Source organism: Bos mutus, chromosome X (assembly GCF_027580195.1).
Source record: "Bos mutus isolate GX-2022 chromosome X, NWIPB_WYAK_1.1, whole genome shotgun sequence".
In the NCBI taxonomy this organism is placed as follows: Eukaryota; Metazoa; Chordata; class Mammalia; order Artiodactyla; family Bovidae; genus Bos; species Bos mutus.
Window position 1 is genome coordinate 65305749 of NC_091646.1, and position 19892 is coordinate 65325640.

At 37.7% G+C, this 19892-nt stretch overlaps 1 protein-coding gene across 1 annotated transcript in view; it reads right to left on the reverse strand.

Annotated features, from left to right (window-relative positions):
• Positions 1-19892, reverse strand: part of ATP7A (ATPase copper transporting alpha) — a 128295-nt gene that overhangs the window by 24593 nt on the left and 83810 nt on the right. Inside the window, exons 7-14 of the mRNA XM_005888672.3 lie at positions 11496-11657; positions 9730-9806; positions 9306-9531; positions 7966-8199; positions 6606-6697; positions 4653-4780; positions 3495-3649; positions 3147-3281 (exon numbers count right to left, since the gene is read on the reverse strand). Coding sequence (XP_005888734.1) covers positions 3147-3281; positions 3495-3649; positions 4653-4780; positions 6606-6697; positions 7966-8199; positions 9306-9531; positions 9730-9806; positions 11496-11657 — 1209 coding nt within the window. The remainder of the gene's footprint in view (positions 1-3146; positions 3282-3494; positions 3650-4652; positions 4781-6605; positions 6698-7965; positions 8200-9305; positions 9532-9729; positions 9807-11495; positions 11658-19892) is intronic.

Sequence of the window (19892 nt, forward strand, 5' to 3'; positions counted from 1 at the left end):
CAGATGGTGACTGCAGCCATGAAATTAAAAGACGCTTACTCCTTGGAAGAAAAGTTATGATCAACCTAGATAGCTTATTGAAAAGCAGAGACATTACTTTGCCAACAAAGGGCCATCTAGTCAAGGCTATGGTTTTTCCAGTGGTTATGTATGGATGTGAGAGTCGGACTGTGAAGAAAGCTGAGCGCTGAAGAATTGATGCTTCTGAACTGTGGTGTTGGAGAAGACTCTTGAGAGTCCCTTGGACTGCAAGGAGATCCAAAGTCCATTCTGAAGGAGATCAGCCCTGGGATTTCTTTGGAAGGAATGATGCTAAGGCTGAAACTCCAGTACTTTGGCCACCTCATGCAAAGAGCTGACTCATTGGAAAAGACTCTGATGCTGGGAGGGATTGAGGGCAGGAGGAGAAGGGGATGACAGAGGATGAGATGGCTGGATGGCATCACTGACTCGATGGACATGAGTCTGAGTGAACTCCGGGAGTTGGTGATGGACAGGGAGGCCTGGCGTGCTGCAATTCATGGGGTCGCAAAGAGTCGGACACGACTGAGCGACTGAACTGAACTGAATTGATTCTTACTAAGTTCTCAAATACTTAAACTAAGTGATGGTCTAAGAGTTATATAGAGAGAGAACTGGAAGGTATTTTCATAGACATCTAAGCTTATGCTTTCATATATGTCTTAAATATATACACTAATTCCAATCCTGAAATTTAGGTATTATTATCACTATGTTACAGATGACAAAACTGAAGATAAGAGAAGTTAAGTGAATTAAAGGTTATATCTCTAACATGAGGCACAGTCCAGGTTTACTATGCCACTTTATAACACCATACCTAGAGACTATCATAGACTTTGAGAGAAGCAGACATTAATATTACTTTAATATTGGGATTGGGGGCAGGAGGAAAAGGGGACGACAGAGGATGAGATGGCTGGATGGCATCACCGACTCGATGGACATGAGTTTAAGTGAACTCTGGGAGTTGGGGATGGACTGGGAGGCCTGGTGTGCTGCAATTCACGGGGTCACAAGGAGTCGGACACAATTGAGCAACTGAACTGAATTGAATATTACCTTATATTTATAAAGAGTTCAATAAATTACAAAGAGTTTCTAATATATTATTTAACTTTTATGATAACTGCAAGTTATGTTGGATGAGTATTATTAAAATTTCACTTGAGGAAACTGAAGCTCAAAGAGAAATTAAATTGACCTCAGATCACACTGATTCTGACATAGCTGAGATTTCAAGGTTTTCCTCAATATATCCATAGTCCTTTGTGAAAGCAAAATCATGCTAGGATTGAGACTATGTATAAAATGTGAAAGGTCAGTATAGGCATTGATTGAGTTCAGTCACTCAGTTGTGTCCGATACTTTACAACCCCATGGACTGCAGCACGCAAGGCTTCCCTGTCCATCATCATCTCCCGGAGCTTGCTCAAATTCATGTCCATTGAGTCGGTGATGCCATCCAACCATCTCATCCTCTGTCGTCCCCTTCTCCTCCTGCCTTCAATCTTTTCCAGCATCGGGGTCTTTTCTAATGAGTTGGTTTTTCACATCAGGTGGCCAAAGTATTGGAGCTTCAGCATCAGTCCTTCCAATGAATATTCAGGACTGATTTCCTTTAGGATGGACTGGTTGGATCTCCTAGCAGTCCAAGAGACTCTCAAGAGTCTTCACCAACACCACAGTTAAAAAGCACCAGTTCTTCAGCACTCAGCTTTCTTTATGGTCCAACTGTCACATAAATACATGACTACTGGAAAAACCACAGTTTGATTAGATGAACCTTTGTCGGCAAAGTAATGTCTCTGCTTTTTAATATGCTGCCTAGGTTGGTCATAGCTTTTCTTCCAGGGTGCAAGGGTCTTTTAATTTCTTGGGTGCAATCACCATCTGCAGTGATTTTGGAGCCCAAGAAAAGACAGTCTGTCACTGTTTCCACTGTTTCCCCATCTATTTGCCACGAAGTGATGGGACCAGATGCCATGATCTTCACTTTTTGAATGTTGAGTTTTAAGCCAGCTATTTACACTCTCTTCTTTCACTTTCATTAAAAGGCTCTTTAGTTCTTCGCTTTCTGCCATAAGGGTGGTATCATCTGCCTATCTGAGGTTATTGATAATGATATCAGTAACCTCATTATAGGCATACCTCAGAGATACTGTGAGTTCAGTTTTGGACCACCAAAATAAAGTGAGTCACAAGAATTTTTGAATTCTCAAAGAAGGTAAAAGTTATGTTTATACTATACTATACACTGTGTGTGTTAGCCTCTCAGTCATGTCTGATTCTGCGACCCCATGACAGTAGCTCACCAGGCTCTTCTGTCCATGGGACTCTCCAGGCAAGAATATTGTAGTGGGTTGCCATTCCCTTCTCCAGGGTATCTTCCTTATCCAGGGATCAAACTCAGGTCTCCTGCATTTCAGGCAGATTCTTTACCAACCCAGCCACCAGGGAAGCCCATACTGTATACTATATTGTAGTCTATTAAGTATGAAATATCATTATCTCTAAAGAAATACATTTGGTGTTGGTTTAGTCACTAAGTTGTATCCGACTCTTGCGACCCCATAGACTGTAGCCCACCAGGCTCCTGTGTCTAGAGAATTTTCCAGGCAAGAATACTGGAGCGGGTTGCCATTTCCTTCTCCAAGGGATCTTCCTGACCCAGGGATTGAACCCAGGTCTCCTGCACTGCAGGCAGTTTCTTTACAGACTGAACTACCAGGGAAGCCCCAAAAAGGCCAAAGAAATATGTATATACCTTATTTAAAAAGTAATGCTGTTGTAAAAATGGCATCAATAGACTTGTTCAACACAGGGTTGACACAAACCTTCAATCTGTAAAAAACACAATATCTGCAAAGCACAATAAAGCAAAATGCACTAAAACAAGGTATGCCTATACTTGCTTTTGGAAAATCACAAGTTATAATGAAAAAAATCTTTCCAAAAGGAAATCTTTTATGTCTACAGAAATGTAAATGTTATTCTTATCAGCTTCTCACTCCAATCTGTTAAAGATACCAGTAATTATTAAAATTATTTTCAAATTAATTACTTATGCAAAAGATTCACAAACTGTTTTATATATGATAAAGAGATGTTTATAAGTCACTCACGGGAAAGTAGGTTTCCACGATTTCAAAATTCAGAAATCCAATTATAATCCAAACCAAAAGGGTAGCAATGGAAACAATAACAATAAAAGGAACAAAGTAGCCACTGAGTTTGTCTGCAAACTGCTGGATAGGAGCCTACAATTAAAAAATAATAATAATGATATGTATGTGAAAGTCTCTTGTTTTGATAATGAATACAGAGTATATGTAGTACTGAGCAGAAATATTTTAATAAACTCCATATTAATACAACTGGAATTAAACAAAGGAACCTATTAAAACTAGACCAAGATTTATACTGAGTGGGCTTTAATGAAAATACTTTCTGTTTCTAGGGAGTTAAGTTACCTTTGATGTTTGTGCCTCCTCTACAAGTTTGACAATTTGAGAAAGGGTTGTGTCTGCTCCAACATGGGTTGCACGGATAAGGAGTGACCCATTCTGGTTAATGGAACCAGCAATCACTGTGCTTCCAGATTTCTTTGCCACAGGCATTGCCTCTCCTATGTAAGGAAAAAAGATAGATTTAGGGAGCATAAGTAAATACTATCTTGAAACACACCATTATTTGTTAATCATCAAAAAATCATCTAGAAAGGAGATTCTTCCTTCATGCAACAGAATCTGGACAAACACCTAGGAGAAAATTGCCTGACTTTTTCCTTATGCCAGTTCTGGGCCAAACCCCAGGGATATATATCTTAAACTGGAAAAACCTAATGTGCTAACTCTTTTGGTAGGTACTTTTGGAACTCCACACTAGTCTTAGATCATTGGTTCTCAACCTGTTCCCAAGAAGCATTTATAAATATAAGAAGAGAGTTCTTGTCTGTAATAACTACAGATGGGGCACAGGGTACTGCTACTCCAACTTAGTGGGTCAGGATCAGGGATATTAAATGTACCATAATGTACAGGATAGTCAGACAGAACTAAGAACTGTCCCATCCAAATGAGCAATAGTACCCCTACTGAGAAATGAAGAATCCTAAATTATTTTCACACGCAGTTCATAAACTGAGCCTCTTCTGGTACTATGATAAGGACTGAGGTAGGAAAGGTGTTAGTTTGGTTCTACTTTAGATTGGCCTTAGTTATCTAAGATCTCCAAAACTACTCTAGGTCTATTCTTTTTAGAGCTGACCCTGATGTTGAAAACCTGGAGTCCTATCCCAGCTAAGACTAGATGGGTCTTTAGGGCAAGAACTCAGGAAAATTTGCCAAAGTCTATTGGGCTCTACAGCAGGATATGACAACTTCTTCTGGTTATACATTCTAGTAATTAACAATCCTCAGTGAAAAAGAGCCTTCAGTACCATAAGTAAAATCACAAAGTAAATCTGCAGAAATTGATTTAATATGGTCTTAAAAAGAACTCATATTCTCTTTGCTTATTATTTATTCAGTCCACAGTTTCTATAAAAAGCTCTTCACGTTTCATGCAATTTTTAATTAATACTTTGGATTCACTTCACCTTCATGTTATGATCCTCTCAAAGATCATACCTGTGATGAGGGACTCATCTACCATAGAATGTCCTTCAATAACACGCCCATCCACTGGAAATTTGCCTCCTGGAACCACTTTAATAATGTCTCCACGTTGTACAAGTTCCACATCCACTTGCTCTTCACTACATATGAGTTAAAATAAAAAGCACTATGAAAATCTGCTTCTCCCTCTGATCTTTCCATGCAAGCTTTATAGTTCACATCATGCTTGTGGCCCCATTAACTACTACCAATGCAAGTTAGAACCAACACTTAAGTTAGGAACTACAATGTCAGTCAGTCCTTTTCATTGTTGGGGAATAGCTCAGTACCTGGCACAAAGTAGCACTCTAAATATTTGTTGAATAGTCATTGAACAAATACATGAAAGCCTTAGAAATAAAGTAATAGGTTTTATTTAACAAAACAACTTATTTACACAATTTTATAAGGGCAGAAATGAGAAATACAAAAGAATGAAATCTAATCAAGTCTTTAGCTCTAACTTTCAGTTTACAGGTAATATAGGAGTTATAGAACAAGTTAAATGATTCCAGAAGGAAACAGAGACAAATGGACTGTGGGATATTTTCAGGACAACTGACAGATGTTTCTTTAACAAGTTAAGTGTATGGAAAGAGGGAGGAGCAGCAAGAAATGAGGGAGGGAGAACTGGAGAGAGGAGTTGTTCTAGATTAAAACAAACATGTCAGGAGAAAGACAAACTGTATGATGTGTGTGCGTGTGTGTATGTGCTCAGTTGTGATCGATTCTTTGTGACCCCATGGTCTGTAGCTTGCCAGGCTCCTCTGTGCATGGGATTCTCTGGACAAGAATACTGGAGTAGGTAGCCATTTCCTTCTCCAGGGGATCTTCCTGACCTAGGGATCAAACCCACATCTCCTGTACTGGCTGTGCTGTGCTTATTCACTCAGTCATGCCCAACTCCCTGTGATCTTTGCCACTGCACCACAAGTTTTATACTGTATGATATCACTTATTATATATGTGGAATCTAAAAAATACAACAAACTAGTGAATATAATAAAAAAGAATCAGATTCATGGATACAGAGAACAAACTAGGGGTTATCAGTGGGAAGAGGGAAGGGTGAAGAGCAACATGGGTAAAGGATTAAGAGGTACAAATCATTAGATACAAAAAAACCTACAAGTATATATTGTTCAATACGGAGAATATAGCCAGTATTTTATAATAACTACAAATGGGGTATATAACCTTTTAAATTGTGAGTCACTATACTATATACTTGTAACACATAATATCATACATCAACTATAACTCAATTAAAAATAAAAAAATACATGTTAGTCAAATGCAATAACACATGGACTTTGAATTCCATTTTAAACAAAGAAACTCAAAACATTTTGGAGACAACAGGAGAAATGTTAATAAGGACTGTGTATTAGACCATATTAAAGAATTATTGTTCATTTTCTTAGATGCAATATGGTATTATAATTATATAAGAATATGTCTTTTTTTAAAGATACAACAGGAATATTGGCGGTAAAACCATATGACTGGGATTTACTTTAAAATTCTACTACAACAAAAGAAAGATAGATCATACAGATGAAGTAAAGTGTGGTAAAATATGAATAATTGTTAAATCTTGGAGAAAGATTATGTGGGTTCATTATACCCTTCTCTCTGGTGTGTGCTCAGTCACCAAGTCATGTTCAACTCTTTGTGACCCCATGGACTGTAGCCCACCAGGCTCCTCTGTCCATGGAATTTTCCAGGCAAGAATAGTGGAGTGGGTTGCCATTTCCTATTCCAGCAGACCTTCCCAACCCAGGGATAGAACCCATGTCTCCTTCATTGCAGGCAGATTCTTTACCACTGAGCCACCAGTGAAGCCCCACCCTTCTCTCTACTTCTGTGTATATTCAATATCTTTCCTAAAAGTTAAAAAAGAAGAGGAATAATGAAGATAAATACCTCAAGAGGATATTATCAGAGTCAAGAGTTACAATAGTTGCTTCTGTAGCTTGTAGTGAAATTAGTTTGGCAAGAGCCTCTGATGTTTTGCCCTATAAATTAAAACACACATGTAAACAATGCCAAGGAAGAAAAAGTCTTATGTAAAATAAAGACACAATCTTTAACATTTACCTAAGAGATCACTTTAGGAATGTTAATTAGTTCATATCAGATGTCTGACTTCGAAAATAAAAAGTACACAAGATATAAAATATATTAGGTATAATTCATATAAAAATAATGTAAATTAATAAGAAAAACATCAGAACCCAATAGGTACAAAGGCAAAGGACATAAATAAGCAATTCATTTAAGAAGAAATATAATACCTGATGTGTAGAATAATGTTTATTACTGATACTAATAGAAGAAATGAAAACTAGAGCAACTCTATGATACCATTTAATACCTACTAACTTGGCAAAAATTTAGATAGGAATTGGTGCTGATGAAGTTGTAGTAAAACTACTTACATACTCTTGATGGCAAAAATTGTTAAGATTAATAGCATGAGCCATAGAAAAATTTATGTCCTTTAACCATATCTTTTGTAATTTATCCTAAGATATTAATTCAACATAAATAACTATTAAACATGAATATGTTTAACACAGGATTATCTAAAATTAAACACTGGAAACAATCTAACTTAGGACAAAAGCAGAATGGTTTAGTAAATTATAGTACAAAGACTTGAGAGAGTATTATTTAGAAATACTGGATAATTATCTAGACTGCAAAAATAGGGGGAAAACTTTAAAATGTTAAGGGTACAAAGTGGTATATACACCATATTTGCCACTCTGTAAAATATAAATGAATATGGAATAGGATTGGAAAGTTATTTCCATTATAGCATGGGACTGTGGGTAAATTTTTTCCCATTTTTATTTTAAATCTTGTGGCCACATCAATTTTTCCATTAATAATGTGGTGTAAGTAAAATGTGCTTGTGTTGTGCTTGTGTTTAGTTTGTTCAGTCATGTCCAACTCTTTCGACCCTTTGGACTATAGCCCATCAGGCTCTTCTGTCCGTGGGATTTCCCAGGCAAGAATACTGGTAGGCTGCTGTGCCTTACTGCAGGGGATCTTCCTGACCCAGGGATCAAACCATTGGCAGGCAGATTCTTTACCACTGACCCACCAGGAAGCCCCCCAAAGGAATACTTAACCTAAAATATTGCTAAAATAAGAATATTTCTTTTAGTACATGGTTAACAACATAAATCAATGTATATTTCCAATAATTGGTCTAGAAAATATTATAATAATTTATCTACCCAAGATTTTTAACAAACGTCACCCTTTTTTACTTTACCTTTGCTACATGTTCCAGCCACCGGCCTAGTGCGATAAACACAAATAGCATAGGAGGTGTGTCAAAGAAAGTAACAGGGTTCACTTTGGCTCTCTCATACATTGCAACCAGAAGAATAACCAAAGAGTAAGCAAATGCAATGGTTGTTGCCAGCACAATCAATACATCCATATTTGCAGTTTTATGCTTCAGTGCTTTGTAGGCCTGAATATAGAAGTGCCAGCCTCCAAAAAACTGTAATACAGAAACAGTGATCAGTGCTTTTTTAAAAAAAGCTGACATTCACATTTATACCTCAATAACTAAGATAAAATATCAACGTTAACTTCCTTCGGCTTTTATCTAATCCATAAACAACTAAGGAGAATTTTTTTTTAGCCACACCACGTGGCTTGTGGGAACCTTAGTTCCCCTATCAGGGACAGAACCCAGGCCATGGAGAAATTCCCCTAGAGCTTTTTTAAAGCTGAAACAAAAGTGTTTGTAGTTTAGCAGATACATGTGTATAGGGATTCAAATTGCTGTAAAGCCCTTGGCAGCCATCCTCAATGATTTAATGAATATTCCATAATATAAAGGAAGTAAAATGATTCTTGGATTTTTCTTTTGAAGCTAGCAAAAACAAGAACTAGGGAAAGAATTACATTGACAATGATTTTTTATATAAAACTCGCCTTCTTTTCAAAATTCAACCTGAATGGTACATCACAAGCTACTGGATCCGTCCACTGTTTTCATTAGAATACATAACTGAAAAGCTTATTTTTCATTAGTTAGAGAAACATACTAGGGTGTTTTAAAAATCATTATTGTTTTTTATGAGGATCAGAAAAAGGGATAAATCTATTAGAAGTGTTCCACAGGAAAAACTTATCTGAAAAGAAGAGTTGAAAACATACAGAGAATAATAAACTTAAGTGCCATGGAGAAATAATAAAAATAATATCACTGTTATGATTATTTAATAGAATAAATAGTAAATATGCTAAAATATATCATATAAAATAGTTTAATGAAAATATAAAGAAATAAAATAACATTTTATTATTATAATAACTAAATATGAAGTTGTACAGAGTAGCAGATATGAATGCCAAATTCATATCTAAATACGAATTGAACTCTTATTATTTCCTCTGTCATTAAACAATATCCTTTAGGGATTAAAATGAAATTCATTATCTACTTTAATCCTCAGTTTAAAATTATTTTTCTAAAGCATACAGCATAAAATGATCATACTTCTGGCCAGTGTTTGTCATACAACTGAAAATAGCCTCACCTACTAGTTTTGACTAGGTTTCATTATTGACAAATATACTTGCTAACATTTCACTTGCCTGTACAGGAACACACAATAAAAAAGATAGCAAATTCATAATGGACAATCCTGGCAGGATCTGGCGCTCCAGGAACATAGAAGAATGAATGTTGATCATTTCTTCTTGGCTCATGTTCTGATTATGGTGAAGACTTGCAAGATGGTGGTCTATAACCATCATATATATCATCAGTCCCATTACAGGTATACAGAAAAACAGGCTCACAAGAAAGGCCCGTCGCCACCTAATATAGAAAAGAAAGATCATCTGAGTAAACATCTAATGGTTAAAGATTCTGTGTACCATAGCGAAATATAACTTGTGACCAATTTCCACCCAGTGTAAGGATGCTATTGAAAAAATAACTGACATGCTAACAGTATGTTAAATTTGTAAACACAAATCAAAATATGGTTTTTATTGACACTCCAAAAGTACTTACTGTCTTATTTCCCGTTTATGGTCTAGGTGGCTTGCTGACCGGTCCTTCTTGACCAAAGAAGCTTCAAAACCCAAGCTCTAAGGAAATTCATGAAAAAACAATTATTTCTCTGAATGTATAAACATTATGTACAGAAATTTTAAGCTGTGGTATTGTCATTAAGAATAATTCAAGTGCAAATCACTATGGGGAATATAAAGATGAAGATGTGCTTCCTTCTCTTGCATGCTCAGTCGTGTCTGACTGTTTTGATACCTCAGACTATAGCCACCAGGCTCCTCTGTCCATGGAATTCTCCAGGCCAGAATACTGGAGTGGGTTGCCATTTCCTTCTCCATTCCTTCTCTTAATTATCTTTGTTTCTAGTCTTTCATCAAAGAAATAAATGTTTCCTCAATTCTAGTTAATATCTATTCCTACTATTTCCAAATTATTGATTTAATTCAAGCGTAGTTGTCCTCAGTAGAGGTTCTTCTATCAAGAAGTAAACTAAAGCCTCTAGTAAGTAATTTTGGAAAAAAAGCAGAAATATATTGCTTAGTCAAGCTGACAGACTGTATGATGATCTAATAACAACAGAATTCAGCAGTAAAATCATAAATCTTACACTTTGACAAGCACCTACTAGTACTGATGTATATTAATCAGTTTATTTTTACTTTTAGTTTTGACATCTATCTATCCATCCATACATCCCCGAGAGCACAGAAAACTGAATGAGAGGCCATAAAAGTTAGCACCATGCTAAACATATTATTCAAGGTTTTGCATATGTAGTCTTTACTCTTGTTCTAGCAGGAATAAATAACAAGAATGAAAATTTTCCTCAATAAAATAAAGTACTGAAAGAAAATTATACCTAAATAAGATTCATATGAACATAGACAGTAACATACACTATATTTTCAGCTGCTAGGGAAAATGCTGCCTTCTTATATTTCTTGACAGTGTAGCACAGAGAAAAGAGCAAGCATGAACACTGGAGTCAGGAAGATTAGGCTCAAATCCCTGGCATGACACTTACTAGCTTATGTGACTTTGGGAAGTAACTTAACATCTCATAACCTGAGTTTCCTCACCTACAAAATGAAGACGACAGTACTGTTCTGAGAATTAAATCAAGAACTGAAGCTTTGCAATTTGCATAACTGGCACATAGAAGATACTCGAAAATGCTAGTTTCACAAATATGTTAATGGTACTACTGTCTACATTAACAGGATCTTATCTAAATGATTAATATGCTTTTTAGGTCATTAGAACAACAATGCTACACCACACGGAAACAATACATGCGATACTTCACCATGTACTACCATTTACGAGCTACTGAAGAATACAGGATGAATTTGTCACAATGAAAAAGGTTTGGTCTTTTATATTTCTTACTTTAACTAAGGTAGTAGTTAAAGCTTTGACTTAAACAATATAGCATCTAGCAGGATATTCCACTTTTGTAATGATTAATATGAATTTAACTCAAAAGAAATTATCCTTTACTTATATTTTCTAAACATTTCAAATGACCTGAGGTTCTACTTCAAGTCCCATCCTGATTAATACTATCAATGTGCCTTTAGCTAATTCCTCCTGACAAAGTCCAAAAAATAAAAAATAAAATGGTAAAATGCTTATTATATTTTGAGACAATTAAACAAAGGAATCAGATTTTTTTCATCATTTCTTTCTGATATAAACCAGAAGTGATCTGAGGGAGTGCTGACTGGATAGGTAAAAACATGGAAATGTAAAGTCTTGGCACTTACTTCAATTGTATGAATAATATCTCTGGGACCAATAATTTCTGGATCATATTTAATATGTGCTTTGTTGGTTGCCAGGGCCACAGAGCAGTAGAAGATCCCTCTGTGTTTTGTGAGGGTAGACTCTATTTTATGGACACAGGAGGCACATGTCATTCCTCTCACCTGTTAAAGACAAAGGCTTTGTTATTCAGAAATGCGCTTATTTCCTTCCATTAAACGTGTTATTACTTTAAACTGAAAGAAATCCTATAACACAGTATAAACACACAAAATCTTATCTGCACTATTAATATGCTTTAGATATGACCATTAGATCACTGTTTTTATACCACATTGAACAAAGATATGGTCCCAGCTACAAAAAGTAAAAGGGCTTCCCAGGTGGCGCTAGTGGTAAAAGAACCTGGCTGCCAATGCAGATGAAAAAGATGCAGGTTTCAACCCTGGGTTGAGAAGATCCCCTGGAAAAGGAAATAGCACCTCACTCCAGTTTTCTTGCCTGGAGAATCCCATGGACAGAGGAGCCTGGTGGGCTACAGTTCATGGGGTCGCAGAGAGTCAGATGTGACTGAAATGACTTAGTTAGCAACAGGTTAAACAGAAGAGGATCTCATTAAAAGTATCCCTCTTCCTGTTACACTCAGTAATAGAGGATTTGACAACTATCACAGTTTCTTGTATTCTGTGCCTTGTTTCCCTCTAAATTTTTCTCACCCTGCTCAGTTCAGCTCAATTCAGTGACTCACTCATATCCAACTGTTTGAGACCCCATGGACTACAGCACGCCAGGCTTCCCTGTCCATCACCATTTCTGGGAGCTTATTCAAACTCATGTCCATCGAATTGGTGATGTCATCCAACCATCTCATCCTCTATCGTCCCCTTCTCCTCCTGCCTTCAATCTTTCCCAGCATCAGGGTATTTTCAAATGAGTCAGTTCTTCCCATCAAGCAGCCAAAGAATTGGAGTTTCAGCTTCAGCATCACTCCTTCCAATGAATATTCAGAACTGATTTCCTTCAGATGGACTGGTTGGATCTCCCTGCAGTCCAAGGGACTCTCAAGAGTCTTCACCAACACCACAGTTCAAAAGCATCAATTCTTTGGCGCTCAGCTTTCTCTGTAGTCCAACTCTCACATCCACACATGACTATTGGAAAAACCATAGCTTTGACTAGACGGACCTTTGTTGGCAAAGTAATGTCTCTGCTTTTTAATATGCTGTCTAGGTTGGTCATAGCTTTTCTTCCAAGGAGCAAGTGTCTTTTAATTTCATGGGTGCAGTCACTATCTGCAGTGATTTTGGAGCCCAAGAAAATAAAGTCTCTCACAATTTCCATTGTTTCCCCATCTATTTGTCCTGAAGTAATGGGACCAGATGCCATGACCTTAGTTTTCTGAATATTAAGCTTTAAGTCAACTTTTTCACTCTACTCTTTCACTTTCATCAAGAGGCTCTTAAGTTCTTCTTCACTTTCTGCCATAAGAGTGGTGTCATCTGCATATCTGAGGTTATTGATATTTCCCCCAACAATCTTGATTCCAGCTTATGCTTCATCCAGCCAGCATTTCTCATGATGTACTCTGCATAAAAGTTAAATAAGCAGAGTGACAATATACAGCCTTGGTGTACTCCTTTTCCTATTTGGAACCAGTCTGTTGTTCCATGTCCAGTTCTAATTGTTGCTTCTTGACCTGCATACAGATTTCTCAAGAGGCAGGTCAGGTGGTCTGGTACTCCCATTTCTTTAAGAATTTTCCACAGTTTGTTGTGATCCACAAAGTCAAAGGCTCTAGTGTAGTCAATGAAGCAGATGTTTTTCTGTAATTCTCTTGCTTTTTCGATGATCCAACGAATGTTGGCAATTTGATCTCTGGTTGCTCTATCTGTTCTAAATCCAGCTTGAACATCTGGAAGTTCAGGGTTCACATACTATTGAAGCCTGACTTGGAGAATTTTGAGCATTACTTTGCTAGCATGTGAGATGAGTGCAATTGTGCGGTAGCTTGAGCATTCTTTGGCATTGCCTTTCTTTGGGATTGGACTGAAAACTGACCTTTTCCAGTCCTGTGGGCACTGCTGAGTTTTCCAAATTTGCTGGCATATTGAGTGCAGCACTTGCACAGAGTCATCTTTCAGGATTTGAAATAGCTCAAATTTCAAATGGAATTCTTTTGAATTCCAAAGAATTGATGGAATTCCATCACCTCCACTAGCTTTGTTCATAGTGATGCTTCCTAAGGCCCACTTGACTTCACATTCCAGGATGTCTGGCTCTAGGTAAGTGATCACACCATCGTGAATATCTGGGTCATGAAGATCTTCTTTGTATAGTTCTTCTGTGTATTCTTGCCACCTCTTCTTAATATCTTCTGCTTCTGTTAGGTCCATACCATTTCTGTCCTTTATTGTGCCCTACTTTGCATGAAATGTTCCCTTGGTATCTCTGATTTTCTTGAAGAGATCTCTAGTCTTTCCCATTCTATTGGTTTCCTCTATTTCTTTGCACTGATTGCTGAGGAAGGCTTTCTTATCTCTCCCTTCTACGCTTTGGAACTCTGCATTCAAATGGGTATATCTTTCCTTTTCTCCTTTGCCTTTCACTTCTCTTTTCACAGCTATTTGTAACGCCTCCTCAGACAGCCATTTTTCCTTTTTGCATTTCTTTTTCTTGAAGATGGTCTTGATCCCTGTCTCCTCTACAATGTTACAAACCTCCGTCCATAGTTCTTCAGGCACTCTGTCTATCAGATCTAATTCCTTGAATCTGTTTGTCACTTCCAGTGTAAGGGATTTGATTTAGGTCATACCTGAATGGTCTAGTGGTTTTCCCTACTTTCTTCAATTTAAATCTGAACTTGGCAATAAGGAGTTCATGATTTGAGCCACAGTCTGCTCCCAGTCTTGTTTTTGGTGACTGTATAGAGCTTCTCCATCTTTCTGCAAAGACTATAATCAATCTGATTTTGGTATTGACCATCTGGTGATGCCCATATGCAGAGTCTTCTCTTGTGTTGTTGGAAGACGGTGCTTGCTAAGACCAGTGCGTTTTCTTGGCAAAATTCTATTAGCCTTTGCCCTGCTGTATTTTGTACTCAAAGGCCAAATTTGCCTGATACTCCAAGGTATTGCTTGACTTCCTACTTTTGCATTCCAGTCGCCTATAATGAAAAGGAGACATCTGTTTTTTGTGTTAGTTCTACAAAGTCTTGTAGCTCAACACAGAACTGTTCAACTTCAGGTTCTTCAGCATTAGTTGTTGGGGCATAGACTTGAATTACTGTGGTATTGAATGGTTTGCATTAGAAATGAACAGAGTTCATTCTATCGTTTTTGAGATTGCATCCAAGTACTGCCATTTCCCTCGTGGTACAGAGGGTAAAGTATCTGCCTGCAATGCAGGAGACCCGGATTCAATCCCTGGGTCAGGAAGACCCCCTGGAGAAGGAAATGGCAACCCACTCCAGTATTCTTGCCTGCAGAATCCCATGGACGGAGGAGCCTGGCAGGTTACAGTCCATGGGGTCACAAAAAGTCAGACACGACTGAGTGACTTTACTTTCTTTTCTTTCACTGCATTTTGGACTCTTTTGTTGACTATGAGGGCTACTCCATTTCTTCTAAGGGATTCTTGCTCACAGTAGTAGATATAATGGCCATCTGAGTTATATTAACCAATTTCAGTCCATTTTAGCTCGCTGATTCCTAAAATGTTGATGTTCACTCTTGCCATCTCCTGTTTGACCACTTCCAATTTACCTCGATTCATGGACCTTACATTCCAGGTTCCTAGGCATTATTGTTCTTTACAGCTCGGAATTTACTTCTACCACTAGTCACAATCAAAACAGGGTGTTATTTTTGCTTTGGCTCTGTCTCTTCTTTCTTTCTGGAGTTATTTCTCCACTGTTCTCCAGTAGCGTATTGGGCACCTACCAGCCTGGGAAGTTCATCTTTCTGTTTCCTATCCTTTTGCCTTTTCATACTGTTCATGGGGTTCTCAAGGCAACAATACTGAAGTGGTTTGCCATTTCCTTCTCCAGTGGACCACCCTGCTAAAGCATATGTATGTATGTAGATATGTATGTACATATATATGAATGTACGTTCATATTTATCCTTTAGTATTACTTCTAATAAGTCGCTTCAGTCATGTCCGACTCTGTGTGACCCCATAGACAGCAGCCCACTAGGGTTACCCCCGTCCCTGGGATTCTCCAGGCAAGAACACTGGAGTGGGTTGCCATTTCCTTCTCCAATGCATGAAAGTGAAAAGTGAAAGTGAAGTCGCTCAGTTGTGTCTGACTCTTAGTGACCCCATGGACTGCAGCCTACCAGGCTCCTCCGTCCATGGGACTTTCCAGGCAACAGTACTGGAGTGGGTTGCCACTGCCTTCTCTGTTAGTATTACTTCTAGTGACAAATGTGTCATTACTTCTAATGACAAAAGTGTTCTACCTTTGTCCAAAAATGTATTTTGCCCTATGTCTTGAGTGAAGTTATACTTCATTTACACATAAATTCTACAGTGGAAGGGCGGGACTTCTGGAATGACTGTGCAAGGAGTTCAGCAAATCCTTGCCCCAAATGGCAATGATTAAACTGCAAAAGTTTAATCATTGGATAAAAGTTTCAAAAACCAACCACTGAAATATTATGAGAAGTAACCAAAAGGATTATACAACAACTTACAAAGTATTTACTCAAGAATATCTACTAAAAGAACATCATTAACAGTAGAGGAAGGATTTCTGAAAATTCTCCCCTCCCTAAAAGCAATGAGAAAATCTGCAAAAGTTGTCAGCACCAACTTTTTCAGAAAAGTTAGAAAGTTGGTGGGAATGAAAATTGCTGCAGCCACTATGGAAAACAGGATGGATCTTCCTCAAAAACTAAAAATACAACTACCATATGATCCAGCAATTTCACTTTTGGGTACAAATCTAAAGAAAGCAAAAACACTAGTTCACAAAGATATGAGTATCTGAATGTTCATAGCAGCATTATTTACAATAGCCAAGATATGGAAGCAACCTAAGTTCCATCAATAGACGAATGGATGAAGATGTTGTATGTATGTATATGTGTATATATATATACACACACACAGGGGAATACTACTCAACCACAAAAAGAATGAAAATTTGCCATTTGCAACAGCATGAATGGAGTTGGAGGATATCATGCTTAGCAAAATAAGTCAGAGAAAGATGAATACTGTATCTTATCATGTATATGTGGAATCTAAAAAATAAAACAAATGAATATAATGAACAGGAACAGACTCATAGAGAACAAATTAGTGGTTATCAATGGGGAGAAAGTAGGGAAGGGGGACAATATAGGGGTAGGGATAAAAAGGAACAAACTACTATGTACAAAATAAGCTATAAATATATATTGTACAGCACAGGATATAGAGCCAATATTTTATAATAACTTTAAACAGAATATAATCTGTAAGAATTCTGAATCACTATGCTGTATACCTGAAACTAATATAATATTGTAACTCAACTACACCTCAATTTTAAAAAACTGATTAAAAAAGAAATTTGGAAATTAAAAGTTTACAGCAACGCAGGAAGCATTTATTCAAGACAATCAGATAAATTCCAGTAAAACAGTAAGCTATGTGGCGTTACATTTTGCTGTATTCCCATCCCCTCTCCTCCAGCTCGGTGATAGCTATGAGGACCAACAGGCCACAGTCATGGTGAAAAACAGCATCAGGGGAGCCACCAGAGAGAAAAAAAAGGATTGGCATGTCTTCAAAGTCTCATTCCCATAGAACTGTCATTATTTGACCTGTCTGATGGTTCTCTCAAATATTCCACTTGCAAAGCTGTCTGTCTGTTCCTGACGATCTCAGTGCATACAAAAAGCCTTTTCTCCAGGAGAATTTGTCAAAACAATTAGGGGAAATTATTTAACCTTATGGGTGCCTGAGCCAATGGATAACAGCTGGGGAAAACAGTAGACTAACAAAAGACCCTAAAAGGGAAAAAGCTGGGAAGGAAGATGTCCATAAGAGTTCCAGCACATTCCTAGGAATCTAGAAGACCATGCACATGCATAGGGCTATGCATATGTCCAGGGCTGTGTGTATCTTCAGAGAAGAACTGAAAGAGCCCTAAGTTCTCAACTCAGGCTGACCTTTAGGCTCTGTAGAAGCAGGAATTAAAGGTTAAGGCAAAACTGACAACTGCTTGGCTGAGTGTTCAAGGCATGCCTCAACATTTACAAAGAGCTCTTTAGCAAAGACTTGGATACTTTTTTTTTTTAATTTATTTATTTTTTAATTGAAGGTAATTGCTTTACAGAATTTTGTTGATTTCTGTCAAACCTCAACATGAATCAGCCATAGGTATACATATATACCTATATGTCTGCTCCCTCCTGAACCTCCATCCCATCTCCCTCCCCATCCCACCCCTCTAGATTGATACAGAGCCCCTGTTTGAGTCCCCTGAGACATACAGCAAATTCCCATTGGCTATCTATTTTACATATAGTAATGTAAGTTTCCATGTTACTCTCTTCATACATCTCACCCTCTCTCCTCCCCTCTCCCCATGTCCATAAGTCTGTTCTCTATGTCTGTTTCTCCATTGCTGCCCTGCAAATAAATTCTTCAGTACCATCTTTCTAGATTCCATATGTATGCATTAGTATAGCTATTTATCTTTCTGACTTATTTCACTCTGTATAATAGGCTCTTGGTTCATCCACCTCATTAGAACTGACTCAAATACATCCCTTTTTATGGCTGAATAATATTCCATTGTATGTATGTGCCATAACTTCTTTATCCATTCATCTGTTGATGGACATCTAGGTTGCTTCTATGTTCTAGTTATTGTAAACAGTGCTGCAACAAACATTGGGGTACAAGCAGTTTTTCAATTTTGGTTTCCTCAGGGTATATGCCTAGGAGTGGGATTGCTGCATCATATGGTGGTTTTATTCCTAAGGACTGGGATACTTATTGGTTCCAAATATTTAAGGAAATCACTGTGGAATTGTTAGCTGACTACTGAGCTAACCAAACAGAGACTTCAGTGGACACACAGAACAAAGAACATTGACTTTATATAATCAGCTCAGAAATCACTAAAAAAACAATAACAATGACAAATAACAACAAACAACAAGCCATAAGGCTAATAGCCAATCTTTCAACAGAAACTCTGCAGGCCAGAAAGGAGTGGCAGGATATACTTAAAGTGATGAAAGGAAAAAACCTACAATCAAGATTACTCTACCCAGCAAGAATCTCATTCAGATTTGAAGGAGAAATCAAAAGCTCTATAAGACAAGCAAAAGCTAAGAGAATTCAGCAGCACCAATCCAGCTCTTCAACAAATGCTAAAGGTCCTTCTCTAGATAGGAAACACAGAAAAGGCCTATAAAATCAAATCCAAAACAATAAAATAAATATTAACGGGATCATACTTATCAATAATCACCTTGATGTAAATGGATTAAAAGCTCCAACCAAAAGACAAAGACTGGCCAAATGTATACAAAAACAAGATCCCTATTTATACTGTCTACCAGAGACTCACCTCAAACCTAGGGACACATACAGACTGAAAGTGAGGGGCTGAAAAAAGCTGTTTCATGCAGACAGAGATCAAAAGAAAGTGGGAGTAGCAATAGTTTTATCAGATAAAATAGGCTTTAAAATAAAGACCATCTATAAGAGACAAAGAAGTGAAGTGAACAAGACAAAGTTGCTCAGTCGTGTCTGACTCTTTGCAGCTCCATGGACCATACAGTTCATGGAATTCTCTAGGCCTGAATACTGGAGTGGGTAGCGTTTCCCTTCTCCAGGGGATCTTCCCAACCCAGGGATCGAACCCAGGTCTCTCGCATTGCAGGTAGATTCTTTACCAGTTGAGCCACAAGGGTAGCCCAAGAATACTGGAGTGGGTAGCCAATCCCTTCTCCAGTGGATCTTCCTGACCCAAGAATCAACCCAGGGTCTCCTGCATTGCAGGCGGATTCTTTACCAACTTAGCTATCAGAGAAGCCCTAAGGACACTACATAATGATCAAGCGATCAATCCAAGAGGACATAACAATTATTAATACATATGCACCCAACATAGGAATACCTCAACACACAAGGCAAATCCTAACTACTGTTAAAGGGGAAATTGACAGTAACACAATAATCGTGGGGGACTTTAATACCCCACTCACACCAATGGACAGGTCATCCAGATGAAAAATTAATAAGGAAACACAAGTTTTAAACGATACCTTGGACCAGTTGGACCTAATTGATATCAACAGAGCATTTCACCCCCAAACAATGGATTTCACCTTTTCTCAGGAGCACATGAAACACTCTCCAGGACAGATCACATCCTGGGCCACAAATCAAGCCTT